Source organism: Postia placenta (genome assembly GCF_002117355.1).
Source record: "Postia placenta MAD-698-R-SB12 unplaced genomic scaffold POSPLAscaffold_13, whole genome shotgun sequence".
Taxonomy (NCBI): domain Eukaryota; kingdom Fungi; phylum Basidiomycota; class Agaricomycetes; order Polyporales; family Adustoporiaceae; genus Rhodonia; species Rhodonia placenta.
Window position 1 is genome coordinate 511,658 of NW_020169844.1, and position 26,353 is coordinate 538,010.

Genomic DNA, 26,353 nt, shown 5'->3' on the forward strand with positions numbered 1-26,353 from the left:
TGTGCGGGAGCCCTTCCGACTTTGGATTATGCATATTCACCATCATGCTGCGCGGTTGCACTGATCGAGAGGAAGTCGTCAGGATCGGAGAATCAGATTGCTGAAATCACAAGGCACGCTAGGATCTTGGGCGATCTTGCCGAGGCCACATGGCACGGGTTGTAATGGTATGCGTTTCAATAAGGGCTACAGCAATGCAATACGCCCACCGCGCAAGTGTATTGCGTCAGATACGATACATAGCATGACAGCGTAGGATAGCATCTAGTCGAACAGACCGAAGCCCTGAAACAGTAGAAGGTCAACAGGAGAATACCTCCATCGGAAGGGAAGTCACGTACCATGTCACCCTCAGACTCCTCCTCGTCCTCTTCTTTCGCAGCGGGAGCCTCCTCCGCGGCAGGGGCAGCATCGCCTGAGGGGGCGGCGGCGGCAGCGACAGCGGCGAAAGCCTCGGGGTTGGCCAATATCTCCTTGATCTGAGATGGATGCCATATCAGCAATTGCCCGTAAAGAAAGGAAGACAGGATCCATCAGAGAACAGAAATCATTTTTAACAGCACGTCCGAAGACTCAGCATTTTCAGTGTAAATAGTGATACACATCTTCGGATCACAAAGAACATAAAGAACGAAGCTATGACGCACCTTTTCGGATCCCTCGAAAGTGTACTCGGTGGCGATGGACACAGCAAGCAGGTTCTTGTACGAGTTGACGAGAGAGTGCATGACGGAGACGAGCGTGGGGTACTTGAGCGCGAGCGAGATCGCAGCAATAGTCTGGACACCAGACAGGAAGCGGTCCAAAATCTCCTTCTCCGAGATGTCGAGCACCTCGGGAGAGAAGACATTGCCCTGGTCGAAGATGTGGACGACAGTCATACCGTACGTGAACGGCGAGATGTTCAACATGTTGAGCAACGTCGCCTCGGACGGGCCGACACGGGTGCCAGCGAAAACGACCTGGACGTCGGACACAATTTCAATCGTACCACGAGCGATCTTGGTCGGGATACCGAGGGCCTGGAAGAAGGAGGTCTTGCCCGGCTCCATGCCAGTGTTACCGGCGGGGATAGAGACATCCTTGGGGGCAAGCGCGCCAGCACGAGCGGGAGCCGCGACCTTGTTGGCAGTGATGATGTCACGGATCTCCTTGAGGTCGCCCGAGGTGAAGACAAACCCGATGTTGCCGCGGACGTGAGGGAGCAGACGTTCAAACTGGGGGTACTCGCTCAGAATGGACCGGAGAGCACGGCGGACCATGGTGTTCTTGCCCATGACAACGATGCCCTTGCCACGGAGGGCAACACGGATCTGGTGCATCTGGTTTGAGCCGACGTTGTCGACATTGACCACGAAGATCGAGGCTGATGGAAGCACGCGTGAGATGGCGGACTCTAAGAAACTCTGAGTGACTTACGGTACTTGGCGACCAAGTCCTTGAGCTTCGCGAAGTAAAGCTCCTTTTGTGCTCTTGTGGCGCCCATTGTGATTTACTGGCTGGCTGGATCCACGTAAGACGCGTCTCCTCCCTTAGTTTACTGGAGGTCAGACTCACAGGTTACGAGTGATGTGGAATGGGTGGGAAATGAATCAGTGCCTCCCTATGACCTCTGTAACCATCGTCAGCAATCTCCCCTATCATTCTCTCCTCTTGCGTAGCCTGCTCACCTGTGGTGCCAAAGGATTTTTCAAGGCGACTGGTCGTTGGATGTGTGTGCGGACCGGACCGTAGCTTCGGGATTCGCGGGCGTAGTGGCTTGCAGTACGCCAATTAGAGTTTGATGAATATCGGACACTGCCGAAGACCACCTCGCCACAAGAACCAAATACGTGTCGACATCCCCACGTGCAACTCCTCGATCTGTCTCGCGTCCGAGGTCGCGCTCGCTGTTCCCGACGGTGAGCAAGCCTGCCTGTCGGCAGTGCGCCAGTCGCTCCTTGTCACGGTCTGCTTTAACTCGCGTGCTGATTCATCTTGGATTGTGAGGCCAAGTTGATAGGTCCACGGTATACGATCTGACGTGTCGGACACGTCGCGGAGCGCGACCGGGCAGCACAAGGTCTGACAAGATCTCCATGCAATGGAATGTGGCGATGGTGCCTGCGGACTGTCCAGAATGCAGGCGGGTATGCAGTTGACATTGCAACGTCGCCACGGTAAGTTCGGACGTGAAGCTCACGTCAGACGATTGTCTCATACCGTCATCCAGACCATACCTGTTCGCGACGTCTAGTTTTTGGATTAGATTGTATGGCACAAATTCAAAGTCCTCACAAACCTACGACGGGCCGTTACTCTCCGTATACAATGGCGCCAGACGTGGCCCTCTCAATCAGGCTATGGAAATGGAGACCCAGCGGGCCTGGCAAGAAACATCATATCGCCCAGCCATGCGCACCAGAGCAGTATCAGAACATCCGGGAGCTTTAACCCATCTACTTACCGACCGCACACTCCGCTATGGAGGCGGACGCCGTCCCGAGCCCCATGGGGTCACTCCAGCTCCATCCTCGGAAGAACGCTCGCATAACGACGTATTGGATGCAGGAAGGCGTGCTGGTCCTTCAAGCAATGCATCCTCCGCAGATCGACTGCGTGAACTTTTGTTCCACGCCAATCATACCGTGAAGTCTGACGAACCGTTCGGTATCAACCGTATTCGCAACTTGTATCTCTCAGCAAACACTCGCGGCCAGTTACCCTCCTTCAAACCGGGCGACTTCCAAGCTCTCGTATGCCTCGTCGGTTCTCTGTCCGTATCGACATCCCGACGTCCCTATGTCTCCGTCTACTCTCATCCCCTCGTGACTCGTATGTCTGCTCATTCATTGCGCCCACATTGGGGTCTTCTACGACGCATCCTCAAGGACAAAAGCTCCTTAGGGTACAGGCTGAACGTCAGCGATCATTACTGGCTGATGCGAGCACATATTGCAGAGTTGCAGACGGCAGACAGCGGGAAATGGGCACATTGTAAGTATGCATCATACCGCATTGCTCAGTTATTGATCTGCTTCTGGTAGTGCATTCAGCCTGTCACCACTACAACTGTATCCGTTGGCAAGTACATCCAGATGTGCACGTGCATTATCTAGAGGCCCTTCTGGTGAATGGCAATGAGGAGTTCATCGAGATGGCGATCTGCAAGGCATGCGATCTACTTCTTTGGTACCACGACTGTCCTCCTCAACTACTCGCCGTCTTTTGGAAAGTCTTGCTCCGAACCGATCAAGACATTAGGCCTGAGATGAAGCGTAATATCCTGCAAGTAGTTCAGCGGAGACTATGTAGGCGTCTGTCGATCCAGGCGTCACTCTCCAGCCATAGTCCGACTTCTTCCAGACCGGCTGACAGTACCCGCTCAGCCTCCCAAGCGTCTGTCGTGGAGGTCCTGATCACCTCGCTGGAACGCGCCCTTTTCACTCGAAGTAAATCGTCGACTTCACCGCTTTTGGACTGGGCGCAAAGTGTTTTATGTCCGTTGTTCCCACCGACAAGTGACGACGGCTCTCTCCGCACGCAGTGGACATATCTTATTTTACTCGCCCTGGCGAGAGGGCTTTCGCCAAGCTCACCAAATCTCGGTGTGCCGACTGCGCAGCTTGACACTCCGCGTATGGCAGCCGCCGACTGGCAAGCGGTGTGTGTCCTTGCCACACTGGGACGAACAATCGGCTCTGGATCGGATATGCGTACCGCTTCCCTTTCTGATGAAGCAGTCCACGAAGTGAGTCGTATTCTGAACACGCTATGGTCAAACTGGATATCCGCTGTCCGTGAGGTGGAACGACACAGCCACCCTGTCGCAGCCGTTGCAATATCTGCTGAATTCTTTCGGCTGGCAGGATATCTGCGTAATCGCGGGCTGTGTCAAGATATCGCTCAATTCTGCACATCTTATATGCTGTGGAGTGGGCACCTGGAGGGGGATGATTCGGACACGCGCCCCGCAGTCTTACGCCTGGCACAGGAATTCCTGACATCCTCTCTGCGATGCAGGGTACCCACGGATCTCGCGCTGTCCACTGTCATGGACAACATCTCAGATCCCACTTTACTGTCTGAAGTCGTCAGCACAACGCTCAGCAGCTGGTCCCACATCGATGCCAAAGCTGCTCATGCATTACGTCTCCTCGCTTTTCAGCTCAACATCGGAGTCACTAGCGAGTCTCTCACAGACTTAAACGACGCCCTGGCTGAGGAGGGATCCGTCAAACTTGCCCTCGATTCTCTTTCGGAGGGCCACTTCACACCCAAGCAGCATCTCCGAATCCTCACTAGCATCCTGTCCGTCCTTGTGCGAGGAGGACATCACTTCCGAAAAGCCTTTTTCAGCCCAGCCGTAGGGGACGCAATGTTGAAGCAATTCACGTTCAAGCCTCCTCCACATGCCTTGCGATCCACACTACAGAATGTCCTGCCACTGATGCCGCGCTTCGGCCAGTCGTCTACTGCTGTTGCAGTGCTCAAGTCTGTTACCATCGCACGGCCCGGCTACTTCTCAGGCAGGGCATTCGTATTGGTTCTCGAGGCTTTGTTACGCCATCGCCAGTTCCGTCTTGCTGTGACTGTCTACGAGCTTGCCATTAAGTCCCGCCAGCTGGACAGTCCTTCGTCGGGAAGGGCCCTCATCTTGCACCTTTCGCGCGTCGGCGCCCGTTCGCTTGCCTTGAAACTTGCGCAAAGTGTAGAGACGCAATCTGCTGCAGTATCCTTCGCACGGAAGCTTCGCTACCAAGAAGCTTCACCGGTGCCGATGTTGACTTGCAGAGTCCCCCGCTTTCTTGAGCGCCATGTTAAGCCCAGACACTTCGTGCACCGTGCTGTAGGAGTCCTGATCCGTGCTCGTCGCATGCGGGCTGCCAAGCGGATGTACGAAAGGTTGCGAGACGCGCAGTCGGAAAGCTCGCGGACCGCCATCGGAAACCACATTCTGTATAGCAGCCTTCTCGCAAAGTCGCGACGGAACGCGCGGCGCGTACGCAAGGGCCTCGATACGCTCAACCAGCTGACGAATAAGTTTGGCTTCGTCCCTGATCGAGTGACCGTGAATGTCTTGCTCGTGGGCCTGATGCGGTGGACTTCCGTGGTGGATCGCGAGAAGCTACGGGTGCTCTTCGATCATATGGTGCGAAGCGGGTACCCCACGGGCGGCCTACACTTTCGGTCGGTGGTGCCCTTCGGCACCGCTGCACCGACTACGCAGATGTTGAACATCCCTGAAGTCCACTCCAGCCTTTCATACGCTAAGCATGTGCGGCCGCTCTACAAGATGTTCATCAAGGCGTTTCACCGACGAGGCGACAAAGTTGCGGTGGGCGTAGTTATCAAGATACTGAAGGCGGTTGAAGCGGAGGCTGTGGACCAGTCGGAACAGAGAGGACTGGCGCGAGCTGAAGGCATTCGCAGAAAGTCTGCGCGTAATTCGCGACGATAGATGTGATGTATATAGTGTAGGCATATCTGCCGGGCTGGGGAGGGTATCCAGCGCTGATCTTATTGACGCGATCCTTTTGACTCGACCCATCCGAGATGCCACAATGTCATCTGGTACTTCTTCGTTGGGCGTCATTGGCAGTGGGTAGGCCGAGGCGAGCCATGGGCCGGCGGCTTTGGGGTGGCGCCAGGAAGGATGCAGGGACACACCTCAAAAGAATACTGAGCTGCCCAATAAACTTGTTATTGATTCCAATCATAAGTAGGCTCTCGGATTCCTAAAGATGAGGACTCACTGGTATATCTTGAGTACTATTCTATACCTTGCATTTCTAATTGATAACAGATCGCCCTGAATGGCCGTCTGAGTCTGACAACCCTTGGGGCAGAAGCTCACCTCGCAGAAGCGTAGGACATGGTACGTCAGTCACTAGCACCACCATCTTGCTCGTTACTTGACGTTATTTGAACAGCGAGCTCACCTCTGTACTGCGGGAGCCTAAGCCGAGCCCTGTACTAAGGCCTGAGTCGCTTGAAGGGGCCACGCCGTAGCGCTTAGCCCCGACTTTCAGGCAAGGCAGGGCCGTGTACATCACTAGCAGTAGCTGGTTCGGAACGACGAGCTTGTTTCTTCTACAACATTCAAGCACATAAAAACTGACGCCTGTAGAGCTTCCTCGAGGAGATATCGTCTCGAAAGATAAGGATACTTCCGATGGGCTGGCATATTTGGACCATCAGTATAGCACAGAGTAATAGACACCGTGGTCCGTGGGTGGGCTTCCTAACTGGGAATTCTGACTAGATCCCACCTGCAGTCATTAGTGCAAGTCCCCCCGAAACCCAGGATCGAGCGCAGAAGGTCTCCTCATCTGCACCCCGTAAGCCTACTACACATCTCGAGATTACGATCGCGCTCATATTGTCACCATTTTCTACGCTATTGCAGAACTAGGATGGAATCCGCAAAGCCTCCTCCTGCTACTCCCATATGTCTTCCTAGGTCGATCTTCGACGACATTGGCTTGAACTTAATTCCCCAATCTGCATCGGATGTATCCTGGATCTACTCGGAGCTCTTCGGCAGGTATCGCCACTGGGTCATGTGTGGCGGCCTGAATCCGTCGTGCGATGTCATCCCTCCAGACCTCGAGGTCCCGCAGGATCCCCCGGATCCTCAGGACAGTTTCAGCGTACTGGGGAAAGGAGATCATAGCAGCTTTCTCCATGTTGCAGTAATACTGACCGATGTCCCTATGGCATACGAGTGCATACGTCTGGGCACAATGGTCAACCGCCAAGACGCTAAAGGGCGCACACCTCTTCTTTTCACGCTGGTTCTGATACTCGATGCGATGTGGACATTTTGGGGGTCTCAGGAGGGTTTGGACACTCTGCCTGGGCGATTTCGATTTCCTTCCCTCCCTCCGGACCTCATGGCCAACCAAAAAGGCCAACCGCGCAATAGAGTGTGGTCTTTAACGCAGATAGTTCATGTGCTCCTACAACAACATGCAGATCCAAACATCAAATCCTCCGCGAACGAGACTTGTCTCCAGCTTGCGTGCGAGGCCAGACAATGGGAACTCGTCGACATGCTTCTCCAGCATGGCGCAGATTCTGCCCCCCAAGGTTCTCCCAACCTCATGTCTCTCTTTAGCGACTTCGAAGAGCAGGAGCACCTGACCGAGCTCCTGGCAGCTCATGTAAATCCCAAGCGTCCGGAGCGCCTCTGTCCATGTTTCTCTGGAAAGACCTTGGCTCGGTGTCACGCTGCTCGTGCTCAACCATATCCGAAGGGCTTTATTTGCCGGTGCGGCTCTGGAAAGCAGTACGGCAAGTGTTGCCTCAAGCGTTCTGCACTGCTCTCAGAGAGCTGGTCCGACAAAGAGCAAAGACTCGCGGCCAGTGGTGTATGGCTTAGTCGACCGACATTCGACCCGCGCAACATCGACCAAGAGCTCCGTCGCGTCTTGAACGCATTCACGGATTACGCGGGACGCATACGCCCCGACGAGGCCTTCATTCAGGCGCGGGTCGCTGCTGAGCTGCTTCACGTAGGAGACATCATCGACACACTTTCTCGCGAGGGGCTTGGAGATGTTGCCTTCATCGCTGTCATGAAGAAGCTGTCTCCATACATTGTCATGTAAGTGTATCTTCCTGCAGCGCGTGAGGTACGTGCGACTGACACTGGCATCCTCAGGCCGTATGAGAATACTCTCCCGAAGGTCGGATGTGAGAAAGCCGCAAAGGCCTGGAACGACAGCGTAGATCTGTACATCGAGACGATACCCAAATCGATCGATGCGCGTCCTCGGATTGAGATCGAGAAGGTCGCGAAGGTTGCGAACGATGGAGGACCGCTATACAAGCGATGCGAGGCGACTGGCTGTATGGCGGCGGAAGGCGTTGACGGGGCGAAGATGAAGAAGTGCACCGGCTGCAAGAGGGTGAGCTGTTGCGAATTCGATGTTCCCTGGCGTAACCTGACGCTTTCTGACGCAGATCCTGTATTGCGGGTCTGCATGCCAGGCGGCCGATTGGTCTCAGCACAAGGCGAAGTGCAAGAATGGGAGCCATCCGCTGCAGATGCTCCCTTCGCAGGCGGAATTCCGTGCGCAACTCGACGGGCTGTTGCGGGAGTCGTTGAAGAAGATACAGAAGATGCAGAACATGGAGGAGGCCTTCCGAGGAGACGTGTCGGCTGCGGCTGGTATATCTCTGGCATTCACTGTTCATGCAATAGGTGTACAGCAGGGCTTTACCTCCGGTGCTGACGGAGTGGGTGGCAAATCTTGATGGGCCATACGTTTTCAAGGCGTGGACGGATCGACTTCAAGGTGGAAGATGGAGAACACGACAATCACGCGCGTGCGGGGGCTTATTTGTACGTGAGTAGGATTCATTGCGGAATTGTAACATCACCGGTATCCTGGAACATATTTGTAATATAGTTTTCTGTATGAAAGCAATGACACGGCGTCAATGTTGATGGCAACGTCTGTGCGCGAACTCCATCGGCTGGCTTGCAGGCCACTGCCCATGCTACGGGTTGGCACATCATTATTTCAGCATTGTATTGATGCTGCACGGCTAGCATCATTGGAACGCCCGAAGCTGTCACGTAATTCCGAGTGTCTTATGCAGCCTAACTTGATGTTCTGTGGATTTGAGCAGCGCTGATCTCCCTCTAAGGACGACAACAAGGCCATCCTCACAACGCCTATGCCACACAGAAGCAGCGGTGTACACATTTGAGTCACCAAGTAACCAACACACGAGGATAAATTTAAGCCATGCGTACATCCCATGGATTATACACTTCAATGACCCGAGATGTGCCCGCATACCTTGCCAGCGGACCAGATCTCCCAGTGTGAACCTATGGCTGTTGGCTGAAACTTCCTACCGGTATCCATGTGTCTAGCCGCGCCCAGCCGAGATGTACTGCTCGTACAGCTGCGGGAGCTGCTCCCGGAGTGCTTCAATCCGGCGCTGCTCGCTCGCGTCCACCTCGCCCAGAGCGGCCTTGAGCTCCGCCTCCTCCTCCTCCAACTCCGTCAGAACACATCGGTCATCTTCCAGCGTTCCCTCGAACAGCTCCTCCGCCCTGCGCGTCTCATCTGCCAGGATCAAAGTCTGCTCCTTGAGCACAGCCACTTCATCCTGGACGCTGCAGTGGGTGTCCTCGAGCGCGACAATGTCGTCCTGAACACCGCTTGCTCGCGTCTCGAGCTCGGCGCCCTGGGCCTTGAGCTCCGCTGTTCGCTGTTCGAGGCCCACCTGCTCCTGAGTGAGCTCGATGTCCTCGTTCTCGAGGAGGGCCTGCTCCGTGGTGAGGTCAGCGACCAGCTGCTCGTTCGTAGCGTCAGAAACGGCCAGCTTCGCCTCGAGTTGGCTGATCTTGTCCTTGCGTGTCTCCTCGGCGAAGTGTGCCTTTGTGCGCTGGAGTTCGAGGCTGCTCTCCTCAGCGTCGAGTCGCTCCGTCAACTCATTGCAGGATCGCGTCACTCTGGAAACCTCCAGAGCCAGTTCACGCAGGGAGTATTCCTTGGCTTCAACCTCCTGCTTGACGACTTGTAAGGCTGCTTCAATGGTTTCCTTCTCTGCTTGGTTCTGCAGCTGAGTCTGCTCGAGCCCCGAGCAGTGCGCCTTGAACGTGCCGATTTCCTCCTCGATGGAATCCAGGGTACCCCGGCCGACCTTCAATTCGGACGTCTTCGCACCGACCTCGACCTCAAGCTGCTTGACAACCCCAGACCGTTCCATGACCTCCGCGTCGTACTCATGCTGTGGGCACATATTAATAGTGAGATCATCGGAAACACTGATATCACTGACCTTGATCTGAGCGTGCTCAGCCTGCGCCTGCTCAACGGCAACGCCCTTCCTCTCCATAGCACATCCCTTTGCTGCTACCTCCTCACGCACTAGCTTGACCTCGTCCTGAACCCAGTCAGGCCAATGCGACAAGACCCAATGCGTGTCCACGCACCTCGACCAGCTGCCTCTCGCACTGCAGGTGCTGGAGCATGTCCTGATGCTCTCGCGCAACCTGCCCAATGCGCTCCTCGAGCGACATTGCCAGCTTATCCTTGGCATCGCACTCTGCACGAGCGCACTCGACCTCGCTCTCCAGACCACGAGCTGCAACTCCCGCATCCCGTTGCACCTCGTCCATCAGCGCCTGCAGCAGATCGCCATCAGACAGGAGCTACAAAGTCAGCAATGAATTATACCTCGATCGCAGCCTTCTCCCGCTGGAACTGCTCTTCCGCATCCTTGCCAGTGCCATCCAGCATCGAGATGCTTGCCTCGAGGTCCTGCACGCGTCCATTCGTGTTCTCGATCTCTCGACAAGAGACCGTCTGGATCTCCTTCGCGTCTGCTGTCGCCTGACGAGCATGCTCAAGCTGCCCAACGACCTCCTCAGCCTCGGCAGCAAGCTCCTCCAGACGGAAGTTGCCACGCTCCACATCGCCTTCGACAGTCCTCAGCAGTTCCTCGAGCACCATTGCCTGTGTGTCGGCCATCATCGCTGCGATGTCTGATTGCGCTTTCGACGTCTCATCGTTGACGTCGGCGTCAGTCCTTGTCGCCGTCGTGTCGAGCGCGCTCTTGCACATCACAGCATCGAGCTTGTCCACGACGCTCAGACCTGAGCCCGAGGCCTCTGCGCTGACGACGCCAGTAGACGTGCCGGAAGTGTAGGTCCATCCGGCGCGCAGCGTGGGAGTACAAGGACGAGAAGTGAAGAACTCATCGTCGTCGTCGTCGCTATCGCTGCCACTGAAGCCGTCCTCAGAGTCTGAAGACCACAGGTCCAGGTCGCTGTGCCAGTCAGACTCATCATCCGACTGTCCTACGTGAGTATACCCACGTCAACCAGCATCGTCGAGGACACTTACCAGTACTGTCGAGGATGGCGGCGAGGGGAGAACACCGCTCCGAGGCGCACACCTCTCGCGAATCACGATGTCGCACCACCACAGCCCGCAGTATATCACCGTCGTCGACACCGCGCTGTACTGTGTGACCCAGAACACTGACGTCGACGTACACGGCATGTACCCCGCGACGCCCAACTTGACCAATCCGTACGCCTCCACAAGCGTGATCACGCGTACGATGGCCGTCCGAGCGGTGCGCGACGTGTCCTTGCTGTAGCCTGCGACTCGGTACAGCTGGCCCCAGAGCCACTCCTGCGCCGGACGAACCAATTCCTACCCAGATGGAATCAATACACCGTGAGGGGTCAGATGCGTATGCACCCACCGATGGAGACCATGTCACATGCATCCAAGGATCGAGAGTGCCAGACGCCAACCAGTGACATCCAGCAGACCGGCTCCATGAGTAGTACTGCAGCATGGCATTGACCCAGAACACCGAAGTAGGTCCGCATATCCAGAGCACGAGCCGTCCGAGACCGCGTTGCTGTGTAGATTGATGTCTTGACGCGTTGACCAGTCCAATGGCAGACACGCCGCCGACACTGACGACGGCAGCCCACAACACCAGACAGCCCAACCATGACTTGAGTGCACCGCTACCACGCGTCCCAGACACGGAGACATGCACACCCAGCCAGACCAGAGACACAAGCACCGACGAGTCCCGAAGGACAGACAGCACACAGATGATCCCGAGAGCTGACAATGAAGTCGTCCCAGACAGAAGACCCATGTGCTGAACCAGAGAGAATGCGCGGCGAAGACCCAGCCGCGCGAGGACCACGGATGCGATAGCGGAGAGGATGAGGAAGACGACCACTCCAGCGAGCATCCATGGCCCAGGGAGCGACAGGCGGATGTCCGTCGCCCACTTGGACTCGTCAAGCCCAAGATTTACCGAAAACCAAGACCGCATGGCAGAATTCATGTCTACCATAAGGAAAATGCGACGGGGCGGGGGCGCCCTTGTATACTCTTTGAGGCTGACATGTCCAGCCAGGTTGACATGTCAGCCTCATCGGACGTTCCAGCTCCAGACGCTTCCACAGCGTCGTTGAGATCGTGACTGGAGAGGGTTGCGCTGAGGTCGATTTTGCAACAGTAAGTTGACATGTAGGTACGTTTTCTGTGTCGAAGTTGAGAGTGTAGCCGCCGTGCATAGAACGTTTTGATCGTCAACGACTCCAGGTATACAACTATTACAAGGATCGGAATAGAGGTGCTATCGCCGAATCGACGTGCGTTGGAGTATGACTTTCACCTGAACATAACACCATAGCTACTGTCAGCCATGGATGGTTGTACAACTTGCCGTCGCCACTTTCTAATGTGAGGCCACCAATGGCCTTTGACGTTAAGCTTATCTTTAGACATTAAGCTTATCTTTACTTGGAGCCTGGCAGCGGACCGGAAAGCCTGAAAAGTACGAGCAAACAGACGAAGTCCTGATGTCATTCCGTGTCCGTCCGTGAAGTGCGAAATGCGCTAATCGTGCTTCGTTCGAAAGAGGCTGACGATCGTCACTCACATGGCGCAAGGACGTAACGGACGTAACGATCTGCGTAGATACGCAGCGCATGTGCCAATGATGTGAGACTGCTGCAAACGTGCGCATAAGGGATCCTCCTTTGGAGGATACTGTGTTTTGATACGCTGGTTTCGAGTGCGAGAACTGGCACAATGGGGTTGCTCACTTTACAACACACGGCTTCTTTGACCTATAAATCTGTCATTACGTGCACGTTCGAGGAAGAAGTCGTGCGCAGTTGAGACGCCTCAGACGTATTTATCGAGACATTCCTTGCAGGATCGTCGTGGATTGGCAAGCTAAGCATAGGGCCCCGAAAATATGGCTGATGCGTCGCAAAAGGTGCGGGGCGAGATCCTTCTTCGACCGACGTTTTATGTATTCGGCAGCATTTGGGTGAATCCAGTGACCACAAAGACGACAGTGAAATCATGGCCCGGATGGCTTATAGACGGCTCAAAGCCGGACCGTCGGGCCCACGGAGGCAAGTGAGGCCCAAGATGTGGGGAATGATGAACGGTGCAGAGATATCTGTCCGCGGGTATTTATCGGAGAGGGTAAGAGAGCAGATGGTTTGGAGATGAAGAGCGAGCAGAGAGTGAGCATGCGCCCAATGAACGCGAGCTCGTGTGCTGATGGCGGAAGGATACGGAGACAACTGCCTGAGAAGGGAAGGAGAATCTCCTAAACAGGCAGTAGCGTCTGGATGCAGGCAATGCAAATCCCCGAAGCTAGACCCAGGCAATCAGGCATATCTCGAGACGCTATTGGCTGGATCAATTTATCGGAGTAAGTTAAGTGATTCTATGGGGACATGTCACGACGTCAGTGCAAAATCCCAGCATTTCACGGGGCAGCGTACATGTGACATCATCGATAAGTCCGTGGTTTTACTCGAGTGTCCAGACTGCATTTAACTCCTCTCATCCCTCCCTCTCCTCCGCATCTCTCTCTTCCCCGCACTCCTCTCACCGCGGCACTCGCCGTCGCCGTCGCCCATCATGCCCTCTCTCCCCACATCGCCCTCCGACCTCTCCCCACAGCTCCCAGAGCTCGGCGGCGCGGGTCAGCAGCATCTCATCGTCGTCTCTAACCGTCTCCCCGTCACCATCACGAAGGACGCGTCAGGCGAGTACCACTTCAAGATGTCCTCCGGCGGCCTTGTTTCCGCCCTGTCTGGCTGCAAAAAGTCCATGTCCTTCACCTGGATCGGCTGGCCAGGCTTCTTCATCCCGCCGAAAGACCGACCCATCGTCGACCGCCGGCTCATGGAGGAATACTCCTGCCAGGCTGTCTACCTCGACGATGATGTCGCCGACAGACACTATAACGGATTCAGTAACTCGATCCTCTGGCCGCTGTTCCACTACCATCCCGGTGAGATGAATTTCGAGGAGGAGAACTGGCTTGCGTACCGCCAGGCGAACATGCAATTTGCCCAGGTGATCATGACGCAGCTCACGCCGGGCTCGATGGTATGGGTGCAGGACTACCACCTCATGCTTCTTCCCCTACTCCTCCGGTCTCTTGTCGACGCGCCCCAGAAGGTCGGCGAAACAACCAGCACCGAGCTGGAACGGATCCTCGATGGCATCGAGACCGACGAGATTCCACCAGCTCCCATTGCCGACATAAAGATTGGCTTTTTCTTGCACACACCGTTCCCGTCGAGCGAGATCTACAGGTACGCCGATGTGCAGCGAGCAGAGGAGCGTTGCTCATCCCTGACAGGATTTTGCCCGTACGGCGTGAGATTCTGCTGGGGATTCTCTACTCGGACTTAATTGGGTTTCACACGTACGACTACGCTCGGCACTTTCTGTCCTCATGCACGCGGATTCTCGCGCTCCCAACAATGCCTAATGGTGTCGAGTTCGAAGGCCGCCTCGCGCACGTTGGCACGTTCCCTATTGGTATCGACCCAAGTTCGTTCATTGACGTACGCCCCGCTTTGATTCTGCATTGCTGCGTATTGTGACGCTCGCTTTAACAGAACCTGAAGAAGGAAAGTGTGCAAAAACGAATTGAGCAGCTCCAGCAACGATTCGGCAACGTGAAGGTCATTGTTGGTGTAGACCGACTTGATTACATCAAGGGTGTTCCACAGAAGCTGCACGCTCTCGAGCTTTTCCTCAGTCAACATCCAGAATGGATTGGCAAGGTACGCGACCATATTTCATTGCAGATGTACCACGACTGATGTTGTCATTAGGTTGTGCTTGCGCAACTGGCTGTCCCTTCACGTCAAGATGTTGAGGAATACCAGAACCTGCGTGCGACGGTGAACGAGCTCGTTGGCCGGATTAACGGCCGCTTTGGCACCGTCGACTTTGTGCCGATACACTTCATGCACAAGAGTCTGCCTTTTGACGAACTATGCGCGCTTTACGCTGTCAGCGACGTCTGCCTCGTGAGCTCTACGAGAGATGGTATGAACTTGGTGCGCCTTCCTTCATTCTGCGGCATATTCCATCCTCAAATAACACTGACTTGCCGCTGTAGGTGTCTTATGAATACATTGCATGCCAGCAGGAGCGCCAGGGTGTCATGATCCTCTCTGAGTTTGCAGGCGCGGCGCAGAGTCTGAACGGCAGTCTTGTCGTCAACCCATGGGACTCGCAGGCGGTCGCGGACGCGATCTACGAAGCTGTCACCATGGATGCTGAGACGCGGGCAGAGAACCATCGGAAACTGTTCAAGGTACGTTATATTATGGCTCGTCCGGGCTCGTTTCAGAGGAACTGACTTGTGCTTTGTTACCTAGTATGTGAACAAGTACTCGGCCGCGTTCTGGGGTACATCTTTCGTCCGCGAGATGACGAAGCTGCGGTTGCCCGAAGTGGAACCCGCTGATATGCAGAAGGGCGGGCAGGCCGAACTGACGCTAAACCGGGAGGACCTGAAGGGAAGTATCGTGGCGGGAGGGACCGTAACGATGGCCCCACCCATGAATGCCCCAGCGGTTACGAGCCCCGCGTAACTTTGTTTGATGGGCCATGCTATCGTTATTCGGTCATAGAGGTTTAAGAAGATCATGAGGTGGACATTACAGGATGCAGAGGAGAGGGTTGAGTCTTGTACCAGCCAGGTCTTTTGCAGCTAACAGTTAGGTATCATTCATCGTCTTATCACACATGCACACAGAAATACATATTTGCATCACGTCATGGTCGCCACCTTGTCTCCCCACTCCACTGTACACGATGTATCCACCTCCAATCCGCTGTCTTGCACTTAGTTCGCATACTCTACGTTTCGCGTTGTATACTCTGTACGACATAGTTGTACAGGTTTTTCGTAGAATTTACAATATATTACGCCTGTGCAACCCAGTCAGCTGGAGGTCGAAGCATCGCCGCGATGAGCATTGCGTCAAACGCGTGAAGTCACATGTGTGACGCGACGCGTCTCATTTCTCGTCGCTGGGCGCCACCGCGCGACTAGACTGTTTCGTCCTCGCCCTCGAGAACCTCGGCTCTTGTTCAGGTTCACCTTCCTCGTCATGTCTCTCTGGGTTGACAAGGTGCGCCTCGTATGCCAACCGCTCGTTGTCACGCCCTTATAGAGAGCAGCATCGACCAAGAACGCTCGATGACCTCCACTACCATGAGAGCCTCTCGGCACGCCTACGCGCCCTAGTTCGTGTTCAATTCGCTTCTATTTCGCGTTATACGGAAACTTGAATATAATATATCTGTGCTCCACTACTAGGCTGCCTTGGGGGACTTTCCTCACATGCTCTTTTACGGGCCGTCAGGCGCAGGGAAGAAGACGCGGATTGCATGCACACTGAGGGAGCTCTACGGGAAGGGCGCGGAGAAGGTGTGCCCAGCGTTGCCTCTGTAAATAGATACGGGCTCTGACAGAAGAGCACACGGGCAGCTCAAAATCGACCAGAGGGTGTTCATGACACCGTCAAGGCGGAAGCTGGACGTGAACGTCGTGCAGAGCAACTTCCACATTGAGATCACACCCAGGTGCGTCCCTGCGTACGGTCCGGCCTGAACGTTGGCATGCTATCTGATGCACAGTGAAGTGGGAAACTACGACCGGGTGGTCATCCAGGAACTGCTGAAGGAGATCGCCCAGACGCAGCAGGTCGACCTTAGTGCCAAGCAGCGGTTCAAGGGTGCGTTTTCTCTCACCGCGCGAAACTCGTGTCGTCTGTCGCGCGCGGAAGCTGACGGTATGCCGTAGTGGTCGTCATCAACGAGGCGGACTCATTGTCTCGTGATGCGCAAGCCGCTCTGCGACGCACAATGGAGAAATACATGACCAACCTGCGCATCATCCTGTGCGCGAACTCGACCTCTCGACTCATTGCCCCTATCAAGAGTCGATGTTTGCTCGTGCGCGTTGCTGCACCCACTACGGAGGAGGTTCGTCGGATGCCCTGTTCCGCTGTTCTGCGCGCTGTGCACTATCCTCCGCGCCGGTTCTGTGAGCGAGGTTAACGAACTACATAGATGATAACTGTCCTGCGGCACGTCGCGAAAGCAGAGGGATTTGATGTCCCAGATCAAACTGCCAACAACATCGTGGAAGACGCGAACGGGAATCTTCGCAAAGCCGTCCTCGTACTCGAAGCGTTGAAGATGCAGTCGTAAGTCAGACTATCGCGTCAAATCCTTATGGCGGATAGCCAATCTGTTTGTGGCAGGACGGACCTGGACAAGCCGATTGCGATCGCGAAGCCGGACTGGGAGACGTACTGCCAGAAAGTCGCGGACATGATCCTCCAGGAACAGTCACCACAACGCGTGATGGATGTGCGAGCAAAGTTGTATGAGCTGCTCAGCCACTGTATACCGCCAACAGTGATTCTGAAGGTACATCGGCGCTCCGTCAGTTCTATACGCAATCGCTGAGCATGTGTCCGGCCAGACGATTGCAGACCGTGTGGTCGAGCAGGTCGACGAGGCATTAAAGGCCGACATCATGCACTGGGCAGCGGTCTATGTAGGTGTGACGGTTATCGCGTTCAGTAGATTGCTCATGGTGTTCTCGATTAGGAGGTCCGCATGCGAATAGGCAACAAAAAGATCTTCCACCTCGAAGCGTGGGTCGTGAAAGTCATGGCCCTGTACAAGGTTCGTTTCATCGTGGTCTCTGTATCGTTTGAGCTAAGACCGTGCGCAATTTCCAGCATTTCTTCTATGGTATTGACATGGATGGATTTGGTGACGATATTTGATATACGGACTTCATGTTTGATTTGCATTATACTGTATCGTTAACTATTGGTCATGCATCATCGGGAGGCAGAGCGAGACACGAGACTTTAACCTTGCAAGCCCGTTAGGCCCGCCTTTTGGACTGCATTGCACACACGTAGATCGCAGCGATCTCACGCCGTCCCACAGCCGTGCTGTAGGGATGCGGGTGCAAACGTTTCCGATACTACAGTAACCACTTCAACGAGTAGAAAAATGTCGAAGTTCTCAATAAGGCGAGGCGCCACACTGGCATATGCAACTCTGAAGGACAAGTAAACGTGCACTACGGATTGAGATCATACTCTTCTTCGACGGACTGCAGAAAGTCAACCATCTACGACATGGGTCAGGTCAGAAGTTATGATCCGAGATTGTTTGCTAAACTTACAAGCTTGTGTCGCTTTTCTGCAAGCTGCTTGCCTGGGATGGTCTTTAGTCGATCTCGGATGCGCAAGAGCTTATCATGGAAGTGCTGGACGGCAGACATAGACTGTTTTGGATCATTGTCAGGCGTGTGTAAGGGGCTGCAAGTAGAGAATTATTAGCAATGCATTTTATAACACCTTGAGTTCTACTGACTGGTTCGTCACAGCACTGTATGCAGCACAGCGTAAAACACCTATGATAGCACGTCGTTAAACGTCCTTACGAGGAGCATTGGGGCGAGGACGTACCAAATGCGCCGATAGCGTCCAAGCGGTCTGCATCCTGCACACAGTGCAGTTCCACGCATTCTTGATGCCATACCTTGAGCTGTCCGGCTTCACGCAGACGCTTCTCCGTGCTCCAAGAGACATTGTCGATGATTCTCGCAATCAATCGCGCGCGACCGTCTTTGATTAGATCAAGCCCAGCCTCGGAAGTAACAGACTCGAAAAACGGGCGGAAGAACGCGTAAGGGTCTGCTGCCTCGGCTGCAGTAACATATTTCTTGTCCAAGACATCGTGCAGGAGTGCAGCGAGCTCGACGGTAAGGAGGTCTGGCTTGCTTGTTCCCTCGCTTGCGGTTACAGCGCGTGCAAGATGCAGCGCTGTTCTCCGTACACGTTGCACTGTGTTTACGGTTTGTCAGTACCCGCACAGAAGCAAGGCGCAGAACTGACCGTGAAACGCGTCGTGCGACGGATCGTACCTGGCCATAGTTGAGATCATGAGTTTTTCGGCAGCAGTCACAGCAGCCGCCTCTTGTAAGCTTGGGTACATGGCTTAATCAGACTTGTACGTCTCGTATCTTCGATGCAAATATCAGAGGTGCCGCCACTTTGTCCGTTCAAGTCACAAGCGCTCGACGCGTCTGAGACGCGTCGCGGGAAGGCGCGCTGGCGGGCACGTGCACCGTAATGCAGAGAGGACACGCCAACGATCGAGGCGCGGGATCTAAAGTACACTCGACCGACATTCGACCATGGCATTCACTTTCCGGTGTAGGCGGACGCTGCTGCTGCTCGCAGTTGCAGCAAGCTTGGTGGCAAGCATTTCTGTCGCAGCAGACACAGGCAAGGCACCTCTCCGGGTTCTGGTGAGTTCTCCATCTACTTGACAAGCGAGTTGGACATCTTTGCGTGAAGTCAGCGGTCGCTTTCAGCTCGCAGCAAGTGATGTCGTCTGGAAGGTCTCCCATATGGGCTCTACTTGGCGATGTAATTTCACCGTGACGCGCAACAGGGGATGTCTGCTGCAGGCCGTCTGCCGTGGTGCCTGACGCAGCGTTCGCCCCTCATTGGCGAGCGCCGCGCTATCCCATCTCTAACTACATGTCTGCCGGTAAATAGCGCCTATGAGCATCCACTGCGTTTCAGCGGTCTCTTGCAGGTGGCCGGCGACACTTCGTACGACCTAGAGGGTCTAGAGAGATCCCTGCGTTTGTCCAAATGTATTGGACTGTCCACTGTCTTCCCAGGCACGGTGTGGTTGATCAGCCACGCTATTTCGGGCCATGTTGACTGTCGGGGACGAACCAGAACTCTGTGGAATTCATTCTGGAGACACTCCTGACTCTTTGCAGGCAATTTATTGCTCTTGCTCTCGCTGAAGCCTAGTCGCCCCGAGCACTACGTCTGGGCAAGTCCTTGAACAGCGCATGTGGCAGCCGATCGAATACGTAGTCATTCATGGCACGAGCAGCTGTGCTAAAGGACGAGTGGGAGGTGACGGCGACCGCGGGGCCAAGAGTGCACACGGCATGCATTCTGGCGAACCTAGCGGTTGATCTGGGTCACGTAAACCCTATGCACCGTGCCGTAGGCGCGGGACAGCAGCTGGTTTACTACGCGGGCGCACGTGTGCCGTCAAGGAATATCCCCGCGCCTCCGAATTCCCGTGCTAATCGCTTCTACTGCGCAACAGGACACGGAAATCCGAGAATGTGCTCCAGTGCAGCAGCTCAGCGCCCTCAAGAACGAGCTGGAGGAAGCCCAGTCGCCCATTATGCGACAAGTCTTCGCATGGCTTTTCCCCTTTGGCCCAGGCTGGAACTCCGGTACGTCGCGTCCCGGAGCTTCAGACGAACGTGTCGCGGACGCTCACCCGACTGGCTGACATTGCAACCGCTGCATAGTCCTTGGGACCTTCTACATCAGCTCGTCAGTGCCGCGTTTTCTATTGCAACACATGGTGACCGGCTGACCCTTGTTCCGTAGCGTTCCCAATTTTATCCTTGCCTTCATCCCTGCGCAGATAAATCCTAATACGTTGAATACCATGACCGCCTTTGCGGTGAGGTTTTACACCGCGTCTGAATCGATTTAGAATTTCTGACGCCCGTAACTCGGACGTAGACCGGCGGTCTGCTGTCTGACGTCTTTCTGCACCTCGTCCCACACTCTTTCATGGGCGAGCACCAAGAAGGAGGCGTGCATTTCGTGATGGTGGAGGAAAAGCGCAATATATTGATTGGGTAAGGCGCTCAGTTGCATGCATGCATACATCTCGCACGCATGCAGACGGCTTATCGGACGCACACACAGGCTCGGAATCTTCGTTGGCTTCGCCTCGTTCTTCGTCATGGAAAAGACCCTGCGCGTGCTGGGCGGCGGGGACGAAGACGCTGGGCACTCGCATAGCCATTCGCACGGCGAGAAGTCCGCCACCGCACACGCGTCTGGTGCATCCGTAGCCCCCGCGTCTGGCGATGTCCGGAACCGCGGCGCGGGCAAAGCAGATGCGGAGCCCACGGAGCGTGAGGCAGAAGCGCAGGGCAAGCAGCCGTCCAAGCTCTCGGCGTACCTGAACCTCTTTGGCGACTTCGTGCACAACATGTGAACGCGTCTTTCTATAGTATGGTGTGACGCCACTTCTGACCCACATGCGTCCCACAGCACGGACGGCCTTGCGTGCGCTCGCTTCTCTCTCTTGTGGTGCACGGGGCCGCGATTCTGACACCAGGGGTTCGCTTCCCGTTTACAGGATGGCGGCGTCGTTCTATTCGTCGCCTCTCATTGGCGCGACGACGACGCTCGCCTGCTTCGCGCATGAGATCCCGCACGAGATCGCTGACTACTCGATCCTCGTCCGAAGCGGATTCACGAAGAAGCAGGCCATGCAGTCGCAGTTCCTGACTGCCATAGGCGCGTTTGTGCGTCTGCCTTCTCGAGGTGCCTTCTTTGCTTCATCTCACGTTTTCTTCCCGTCTTCGTTTACCGACGAATGTGCCCCATCTCCTGCTGCATACGCCGCTCATGCGCCCCCGTTTCTGTCTTTACATATTGGCGCTCGCAGGTTGGGTGAGTACATGGAACTTGAAACGTGCCACCAACGACTGAATGGACGGCTGACGGACCATGCGTTACACAGTACATTTATGGGTATCGGCATCCGGAATCTGTCCGCAATGTCTGGTTTGGATGAAGAGGCGATGGATCTCGCTGCTGCGGTGCGCCAGACTGCCGCTGGCCTGCTCGGGACAACGGTTCAGCTAGCGGATCTCGTAAGTGGCTGTATTGTATGGTGGTGGCGGCGATGGCTCATAGTCTGCAACGTGCCGCGCTATGCGCAGGTCATACCCTTTGTAGCGGGTGGATTCATGTACATCGGCGCTGTCGCGGTGCTGCCCACGTATGTGTGGACGTTTCTGACATCTGTGGCCTGGACTCAACTGGCGGCTGCTTGACAGGCTACTAGAGGAGAGCAAGAGCGGCAAGCAGGCGCTCCGCGAGGCGAGTCACTCATTCTATGCCGTTTTCATGCGTGCTCCGTTGACTGACAGGGCGAGCGCAGTTCGCAGCCATGGCCTTTGGAGTGCTCTGCATGTTTTTTGTTGCGTGCGTATTTTTTCTGATGATTTTAGGGCAGGGCATCAACTAACGGGTGGTTCTGCAGATGGAACGAGTAGGTTGTCAGCCAAGGTTGCGTAAGATGCGATGCATCGTGCGAGGGGGGACCATCGATCTTCCGAGACGGCAGGGAAGAGATCTGTGCTCATGCCGGGGGCGAGCCGTAGAGTATACCAGGCCTATAACTTAATGAAAGGATGCAAGGATGTGACTGTCGGGTAGCAACTGGGGGAGACGGTATTTATGAGATCTCCGTCATGTCCGGGATGGCCTTTGCGGGCATATCTAGATTTGAGAAGCAGGACCCTGGATCTTCGGGAACTGTATGTGAACTGAGTTAAGAGGGTGCTTATCTGGCGAGCTGGGCAACTCTGTTTCGGGCCAAGTATGTCTGCACGGGGTGGGCGCACAGTGGACTGGACGTGATTAAGTATGATATGATGTGTGGTGGAGGGGACTCGGAAGGGCGATAACAGATGGCGAATTGGTGATTTGTCGCTGGCGCGGCTGAGGGCGGCCGAGGAACGTGCGTGAAGGGATTGGGCCCAGCGCGCGCCGCCACCTGCGCAAGCCCGCGCCCTTCTCACCACGCTCAGCCCATCGCCAGACGCTCTCTACTCTTCATAAGCTACCCCCTTTAATTCCCCTCCGGGTCGTGTGCCTCTGCTGTGCCCACTGTTGCAACTCCGGATCCCTCACCTGTGAGCAGCATTTTTCTGGCCGTTGCCGTTTCTTTTCTTCCTTCATATTCCTGACCACCACCATGCTTCTCGCACAGCCTAACCGCCGCGCATAATTGGGCCAGCTCATCCGTCTAGTACCTTACGTCCAACCCCTAGTTGCCAGCCGGGCCCACACGTCGGCGTCCCTGAAACCGGCACGCGGCTTACACTTCCTCGTGCAAACAACATCCACGCTCCAGTACGCGCCATCTCTGAGCTCTCTCGTCTCGCCAGCTCGCCAGCTCCACGTCGCCACGCTCTGCGCCCCGTCCGCCTGCTTTACAATGAGCAATAAAGGCCGCTCCACGCCCCGCGTCGTCTGCTGCGCCATCCCCATTGCCAGGTCCGCCAACAAGGTGCTGGTCATCACCAGTCGCAAGAGGCCAAATAACTGGGTTTGTGAGTGACCCCGCATTTCTGCCTCTGTCCCTTCTCCTGACCGTCTTCTCCGCGCCACGCCCTTCAACGCACCAGTGCCAAAAGGAGGTTGGGAGCCATCAGATGGAATGCTGGAAGCAGCAGCATCGCGGGAAGCCTTGGAAGAAGGTCTCATCCGTTCTCCTCCCCTCCCCCCTCCCCCTTCCTAATCTCGCCGTCACCCATGCCTTACGCGCATTTTCTTCCAGCGGGCGTACGCGGCAAGATTACCCGATTCGTCACCACCATCCCCTCCGCGTCGTCGACCTACCACTTCTACGAGCTCGACGTCGCCGACCTCGACGCCGAGTGGCTCGAGAGCAAGGAGCGCCGGCGCGAGTGGGTCGACTACGCCGAGGCCGTCCGGCGCCTCTCCTGGAAGCCCGAGCTCGCACAGGGGCTCGCGCTCTCGACGCTCGCGCCCAAGCGGTGACACGGCCCCCGCCCTCCCCGCACCCGCACGCAGCGTGCGCAAAACGCCGAACGCCGCACGAGGGTCCCGCCGCTCCCCCACCACCGGCACACCCAAGGCGCGCCCGTTGCCCGTTGTCACAGATAGACTCTTGCACCTCTCATTCTCTTCCTTGCATCGAATGTCTGCATGCTCATCCATCCACCACGATAGAGCGTTCCGAGCCACACTATCCCCCATCCCCTTTTGTTCATCGTCGTCCCCGTCCCCGTCCCCGTCCCGTCCATGCGTATCTTAGCACATCCTTCTAGTTTATCGATTACCAGCGCCGCACCTCTGCGCGTCAGATGTCTGCCGCGCTTGCGCCCGCGCCCGCCTGTTCGTGTTGTGCGCCGCGCGCGCCCGTGTGTAGAGACGTCGATACATCCGCCGTTGTGTACACCAGCTGAGCGTCCGATGGTTCGCGGGAAACGATCTGGGTATGTATGACGACGCCGTGGCGTTCGGCCGATCGGCGCTTTTTGCAGACCGCCCAGCCAGCCCAGCCAGCATGCATACATATTTCATACTAATGGTACTTAGCGCGTGTCCACTCAGCTGGGCACGTCGAGAGGTGAGAGGGCGAATCCGTGCGGAGCCGGTGCGCTGACGGCATGCTTGCGTTGATGGGACCCTCAGCTCTGGGCGACTCTGGCCCGTCCGGGTCGGTGACGTTGGGCTGCAGCTTTCCCTCGTTGTAGCGCTCTCGTCGATGTCGATATGAAATCTAGGGCAGCAGAAGTCAGATGCTGACCGCGGTGTTCAAGGCCATGACAAATTTAAACCACAATGACTCGGGTTGACTTCTGAGCGCGTCCATCGTCGCCAGCACCAGGGAGACGAGCATACTCAGTGCGCTGACTTCTCCGAGGGCCGTCAAATGAACTCCTGAGACGTCTTCCCGTCTCACGATTCATCGAGGGCTTCACGCCGTGAGCGTCGACGCCTCTAGACTGCAACTCAGATGGTGCTCAAACTACGCGGGGTAGTGCTGAAGGCCTGAGCCTGAGCTCCACGCCCTTCTATTAACCGTTGACCGCCAGCGTGTCTGCTCTCTCGGCGCCATACACGGCCGCATGTGCAGGCAACAACGGCTCCCGGAGATCCACGTCCCCACCCGCCTACGCTATCGTCAAGTGTGCACGTTAGGTTCGTACGTCAATCACTGCATTCGCGGCATCCTTGCTTGCTGACGCGCGGGGGTCTGCAACTCCCGTTTCTCACACGTATTTGCAATACGCGCCCATTTATGCATGGCGGATGTCAGTTGGAAGCAGGCTGTGGCTGAGGGGGACTCCGCCTCTTCGTGGCGGGCCTCCGTGCAGCCTCTCCGGGTCCCTCCTGTCGCCAGGTGGAGCGAGCAGATGATGGAGATGTCGTTACGTCAAGCCCTGCCAGAGCTGGGAGGCTTCCTTCGACCGCATCGTCGAGAGGAAACTGATGTTTTCAGAGGCTGGGCTCCTCAGAATAGCGTTTTGCGTCGCGTACTCTGGACCCCCGGTGCATCGCGAGCCATAGGCTGCTGCAGCGCCCACGCCTTGCAAACTCTCCGACTCCTGCGACTCCTGGTCGGTCGAATTACCCTTCACTTTTGGGGTCTTCCCGGACACTCATCCTTGCAACGGCAGAACAGCCTCGTGCCCGTCCGAGCAAGTAAGATGGTCGTATTATGTATTTCCTGTCGTGCAGGACACGCCGCCACCAGCCACATTCTTTCCGCGTCAAATGAGAATGAGCCGCGAAAAGCACACACTGCCGAGGGGGCGGCCGATACCGCCGCCTTGTTGGCAAGTTTGCCGAGCACGCGCTCTGGTCCTCGGGAACTGCATTCTGAGATTTTGGACAGGCACGTTCCTCTTTCTCTTTCTCTTTCTCTTTCTCTTTCTCGCTCGGCGATCGGGTTCTATGTGACGTGTTTTTTCTCTTCCCATCCGATACTCTCTTAGTTCGGGCGATCGCATCGCCCTTACAGCAGAAGCCGATGCAAGACAACCGTATTCCGGATTCAGCGGTGAGCGCTCCGTGGACATGAAACAAAGCCAACGGTGCCGGGGCGAGCGCAACGCCGCTGTCTCCCGTCGTCACACAGGCTACAGCTCGGGTCAGGGGCAGACGTGATGCAAGCCTGTAATGAAGGTTAAGGGGCATGATGCCTCTATGACCCTTCACAACAACCCTGCAGACAAATAGCAAGCCCCACGGGCCCTATCTCCGCAGGCCGCAAATTTCAACATTCAACGCTCAGCGCTCAGCGCTCAATGTCCACCACGGATCAACCGATAGAACCTCTATCCTCGGCACTCAGTACTCAGTCCTGCCAACGTTCAAGCACAGAGGCCATGTGTCATGTCCCCTAGATGCTCCCCGCAAGTTTATGACAATCAGTGTTGGGCCATGGCTTGACTGGTCCATAGAGCATAGCACTTAATTTACGTATGTCGGTGCGTCAACGCGTGCAACGGTGGCGACTATCAGACTCTTGGTGGGCCGTGCAGCCTGCCGCCTTGCCGGCTCGGCTTGGGCCCGGCCTGATTCGGCCGGACGGCTTTCAGGCGTCGTCTCTTGAGAAGACAGTTCCTTCACTGGTTTGATACCGCATCATTTCATCGATCTACTCAACCTATTTAGGTAACTACTCCTAGCAACTTGTGCACGCACACTTGTACATACTAGAGCAGTCGTGGCTGCCGCTCACTTGGTTTCACCTTGCGCGTATTTGCTCCGTGATACAAGCCATTATGGACGCCCTTGATACTGTGCCGCGGAAAGTGCCGAGGCATCCAAAAGTATTTTGTCTAGTACTGCAAAGTCCACAGAAAGAGTTATAGAGACAAATTATATCTGGACGGGACT

The 26,353-nt window shown here is 55.8% G+C and overlaps 9 protein-coding genes across 9 annotated transcripts; 5 read left to right on the forward strand and 4 right to left on the reverse strand.

Moving 5' to 3' along the window:
• Window positions 1-264: 264 nt before the first annotated feature.
• POSPLADRAFT_1035974 (hypothetical protein) lies at window positions 265-1,486 on the reverse strand (the record flags this gene model as incomplete). Its single annotated transcript, XM_024477120.1, has 4 exons — window positions 265-285; window positions 342-479; window positions 648-1,366; window positions 1,420-1,486. The coding sequence occupies 4 exons, from the start codon at window positions 1,484-1,486 to the stop codon at window positions 265-267; spliced, it is 945 nt and encodes a 314-aa protein (XP_024335687.1).
• Window positions 1,487-2,088: 602 nt separating this feature from the next.
• Window positions 2,089-5,440, forward strand: POSPLADRAFT_1151705 (hypothetical protein; the record flags this gene model as incomplete). Its single annotated transcript, XM_024486573.1, has 3 exons — window positions 2,089-2,159; window positions 2,213-2,976; window positions 3,069-5,440. The coding sequence occupies 3 exons, from the start codon at window positions 2,089-2,091 to the stop codon at window positions 5,438-5,440; spliced, it is 3,207 nt and encodes a 1,068-aa protein (XP_024335688.1).
• A 955-nt stretch (window positions 5,441-6,395) lies between these two features.
• POSPLADRAFT_1059987 (hypothetical protein) lies at window positions 6,396-8,241 on the forward strand (the record flags this gene model as incomplete). The annotated part of the gene is made up of 3 exons (XM_024481217.1): window positions 6,396-7,588; window positions 7,646-7,892; window positions 7,948-8,241. The coding sequence occupies 3 exons, from the start codon at window positions 6,396-6,398 to the stop codon at window positions 8,239-8,241; spliced, it is 1,734 nt and encodes a 577-aa protein (XP_024335689.1).
• A 457-nt stretch (window positions 8,242-8,698) lies between these two features.
• POSPLADRAFT_1173156 (hypothetical protein) lies at window positions 8,699-11,832 on the reverse strand (the record flags this gene model as incomplete). The annotated part of the gene is made up of 6 exons (XM_024488218.1): window positions 8,699-9,732; window positions 9,784-9,888; window positions 9,938-10,129; window positions 10,182-10,799; window positions 10,851-11,165; window positions 11,218-11,832. 6 exons carry the CDS (start codon window positions 11,830-11,832, stop codon window positions 8,866-8,868), a joined length of 2,712 nt encoding a protein of 903 aa, XP_024335690.1. The 3' UTR covers window positions 8,699-8,865.
• Window positions 11,833-13,385: 1,553 nt separating this feature from the next.
• POSPLADRAFT_1173158 (glycosyltransferase family 20 protein) lies at window positions 13,386-15,755 on the forward strand. The gene is made up of 6 exons (XM_024488219.1): window positions 13,386-14,107; window positions 14,155-14,362; window positions 14,417-14,584; window positions 14,636-14,863; window positions 14,926-15,123; window positions 15,188-15,755. Exons 1-6 carry the CDS (start codon window positions 13,425-13,427, stop codon window positions 15,401-15,403), a joined length of 1,701 nt encoding a protein of 566 aa, XP_024335691.1. The 5' UTR covers window positions 13,386-13,424; the 3' UTR covers window positions 15,404-15,755.
• A 170-nt stretch (window positions 15,756-15,925) lies between these two features.
• Window positions 15,926-17,617, forward strand: POSPLADRAFT_1049076 (hypothetical protein; the record flags this gene model as incomplete). Its single annotated transcript, XM_024479653.1, has 11 exons — window positions 15,926-15,946; window positions 15,996-16,061; window positions 16,135-16,245; window positions 16,306-16,400; window positions 16,455-16,552; window positions 16,621-16,802; window positions 16,890-17,026; window positions 17,084-17,252; window positions 17,308-17,382; window positions 17,436-17,513; window positions 17,570-17,617. The coding sequence occupies 11 exons, from the start codon at window positions 15,926-15,928 to the stop codon at window positions 17,615-17,617; spliced, it is 1,080 nt and encodes a 359-aa protein (XP_024335692.1).
• Window positions 17,618-17,838: 221 nt separating this feature from the next.
• Window positions 17,839-18,842, reverse strand: POSPLADRAFT_1184606 (hypothetical protein; the record flags this gene model as incomplete). Its single annotated transcript, XM_024489090.1, has 5 exons — window positions 17,839-17,973; window positions 18,028-18,163; window positions 18,219-18,258; window positions 18,314-18,691; window positions 18,743-18,842. The coding sequence occupies 5 exons, from the start codon at window positions 18,840-18,842 to the stop codon at window positions 17,923-17,925; spliced, it is 705 nt and encodes a 234-aa protein (XP_024335693.1). The 3' UTR covers window positions 17,839-17,922.
• A 198-nt stretch (window positions 18,843-19,040) lies between these two features.
• On the forward strand, window positions 19,041-21,969 carry POSPLADRAFT_1067374 (hypothetical protein; the record flags this gene model as incomplete). The annotated part of the gene is made up of 13 exons (XM_024482179.1): window positions 19,041-19,158; window positions 19,986-20,118; window positions 20,197-20,221; window positions 20,279-20,354; window positions 20,417-20,535; window positions 20,606-20,896; window positions 21,045-21,213; window positions 21,357-21,361; window positions 21,432-21,564; window positions 21,634-21,692; window positions 21,751-21,793; window positions 21,855-21,898; window positions 21,957-21,969. Exons 1-13 carry the CDS (start codon window positions 19,045-19,047, stop codon window positions 21,967-21,969), a joined length of 1,224 nt encoding a protein of 407 aa, XP_024335694.1. The 5' UTR covers window positions 19,041-19,044.
• A 763-nt stretch (window positions 21,970-22,732) lies between these two features.
• POSPLADRAFT_1049079 (hypothetical protein) lies at window positions 22,733-24,017 on the reverse strand (the record flags this gene model as incomplete). Its single annotated transcript, XM_024479654.1, has 4 exons — window positions 22,733-23,092; window positions 23,243-23,424; window positions 23,619-23,837; window positions 23,864-24,017. The coding sequence occupies 4 exons, from the start codon at window positions 24,015-24,017 to the stop codon at window positions 22,733-22,735; spliced, it is 915 nt and encodes a 304-aa protein (XP_024335695.1).
• Between the last annotated feature and the right edge of the window lie 2,336 nt (window positions 24,018-26,353).

Bases quoted from the DNA above. Each gene is read 5' to 3' on its own strand.
- POSPLADRAFT_1173158 (XM_024488219.1), top strand. From the start codon at position 13,425: ATGCCCTCTCTCCCCACATCGCCCTCCGACCTCTCCCCACAGCTCCCA. The intron at 14,108-14,154 runs GTACGCCGATGT...CATCCCTGACAG, and splicing joins CCGTCGAGCGAGATCTACAG to GATTTTGCCCGTACGGCGTG. The intron at 14,363-14,416 runs GTACGCCCCGCT...TCGCTTTAACAG, and splicing joins ACCCAAGTTCGTTCATTGAC to AACCTGAAGAAGGAAAGTGT.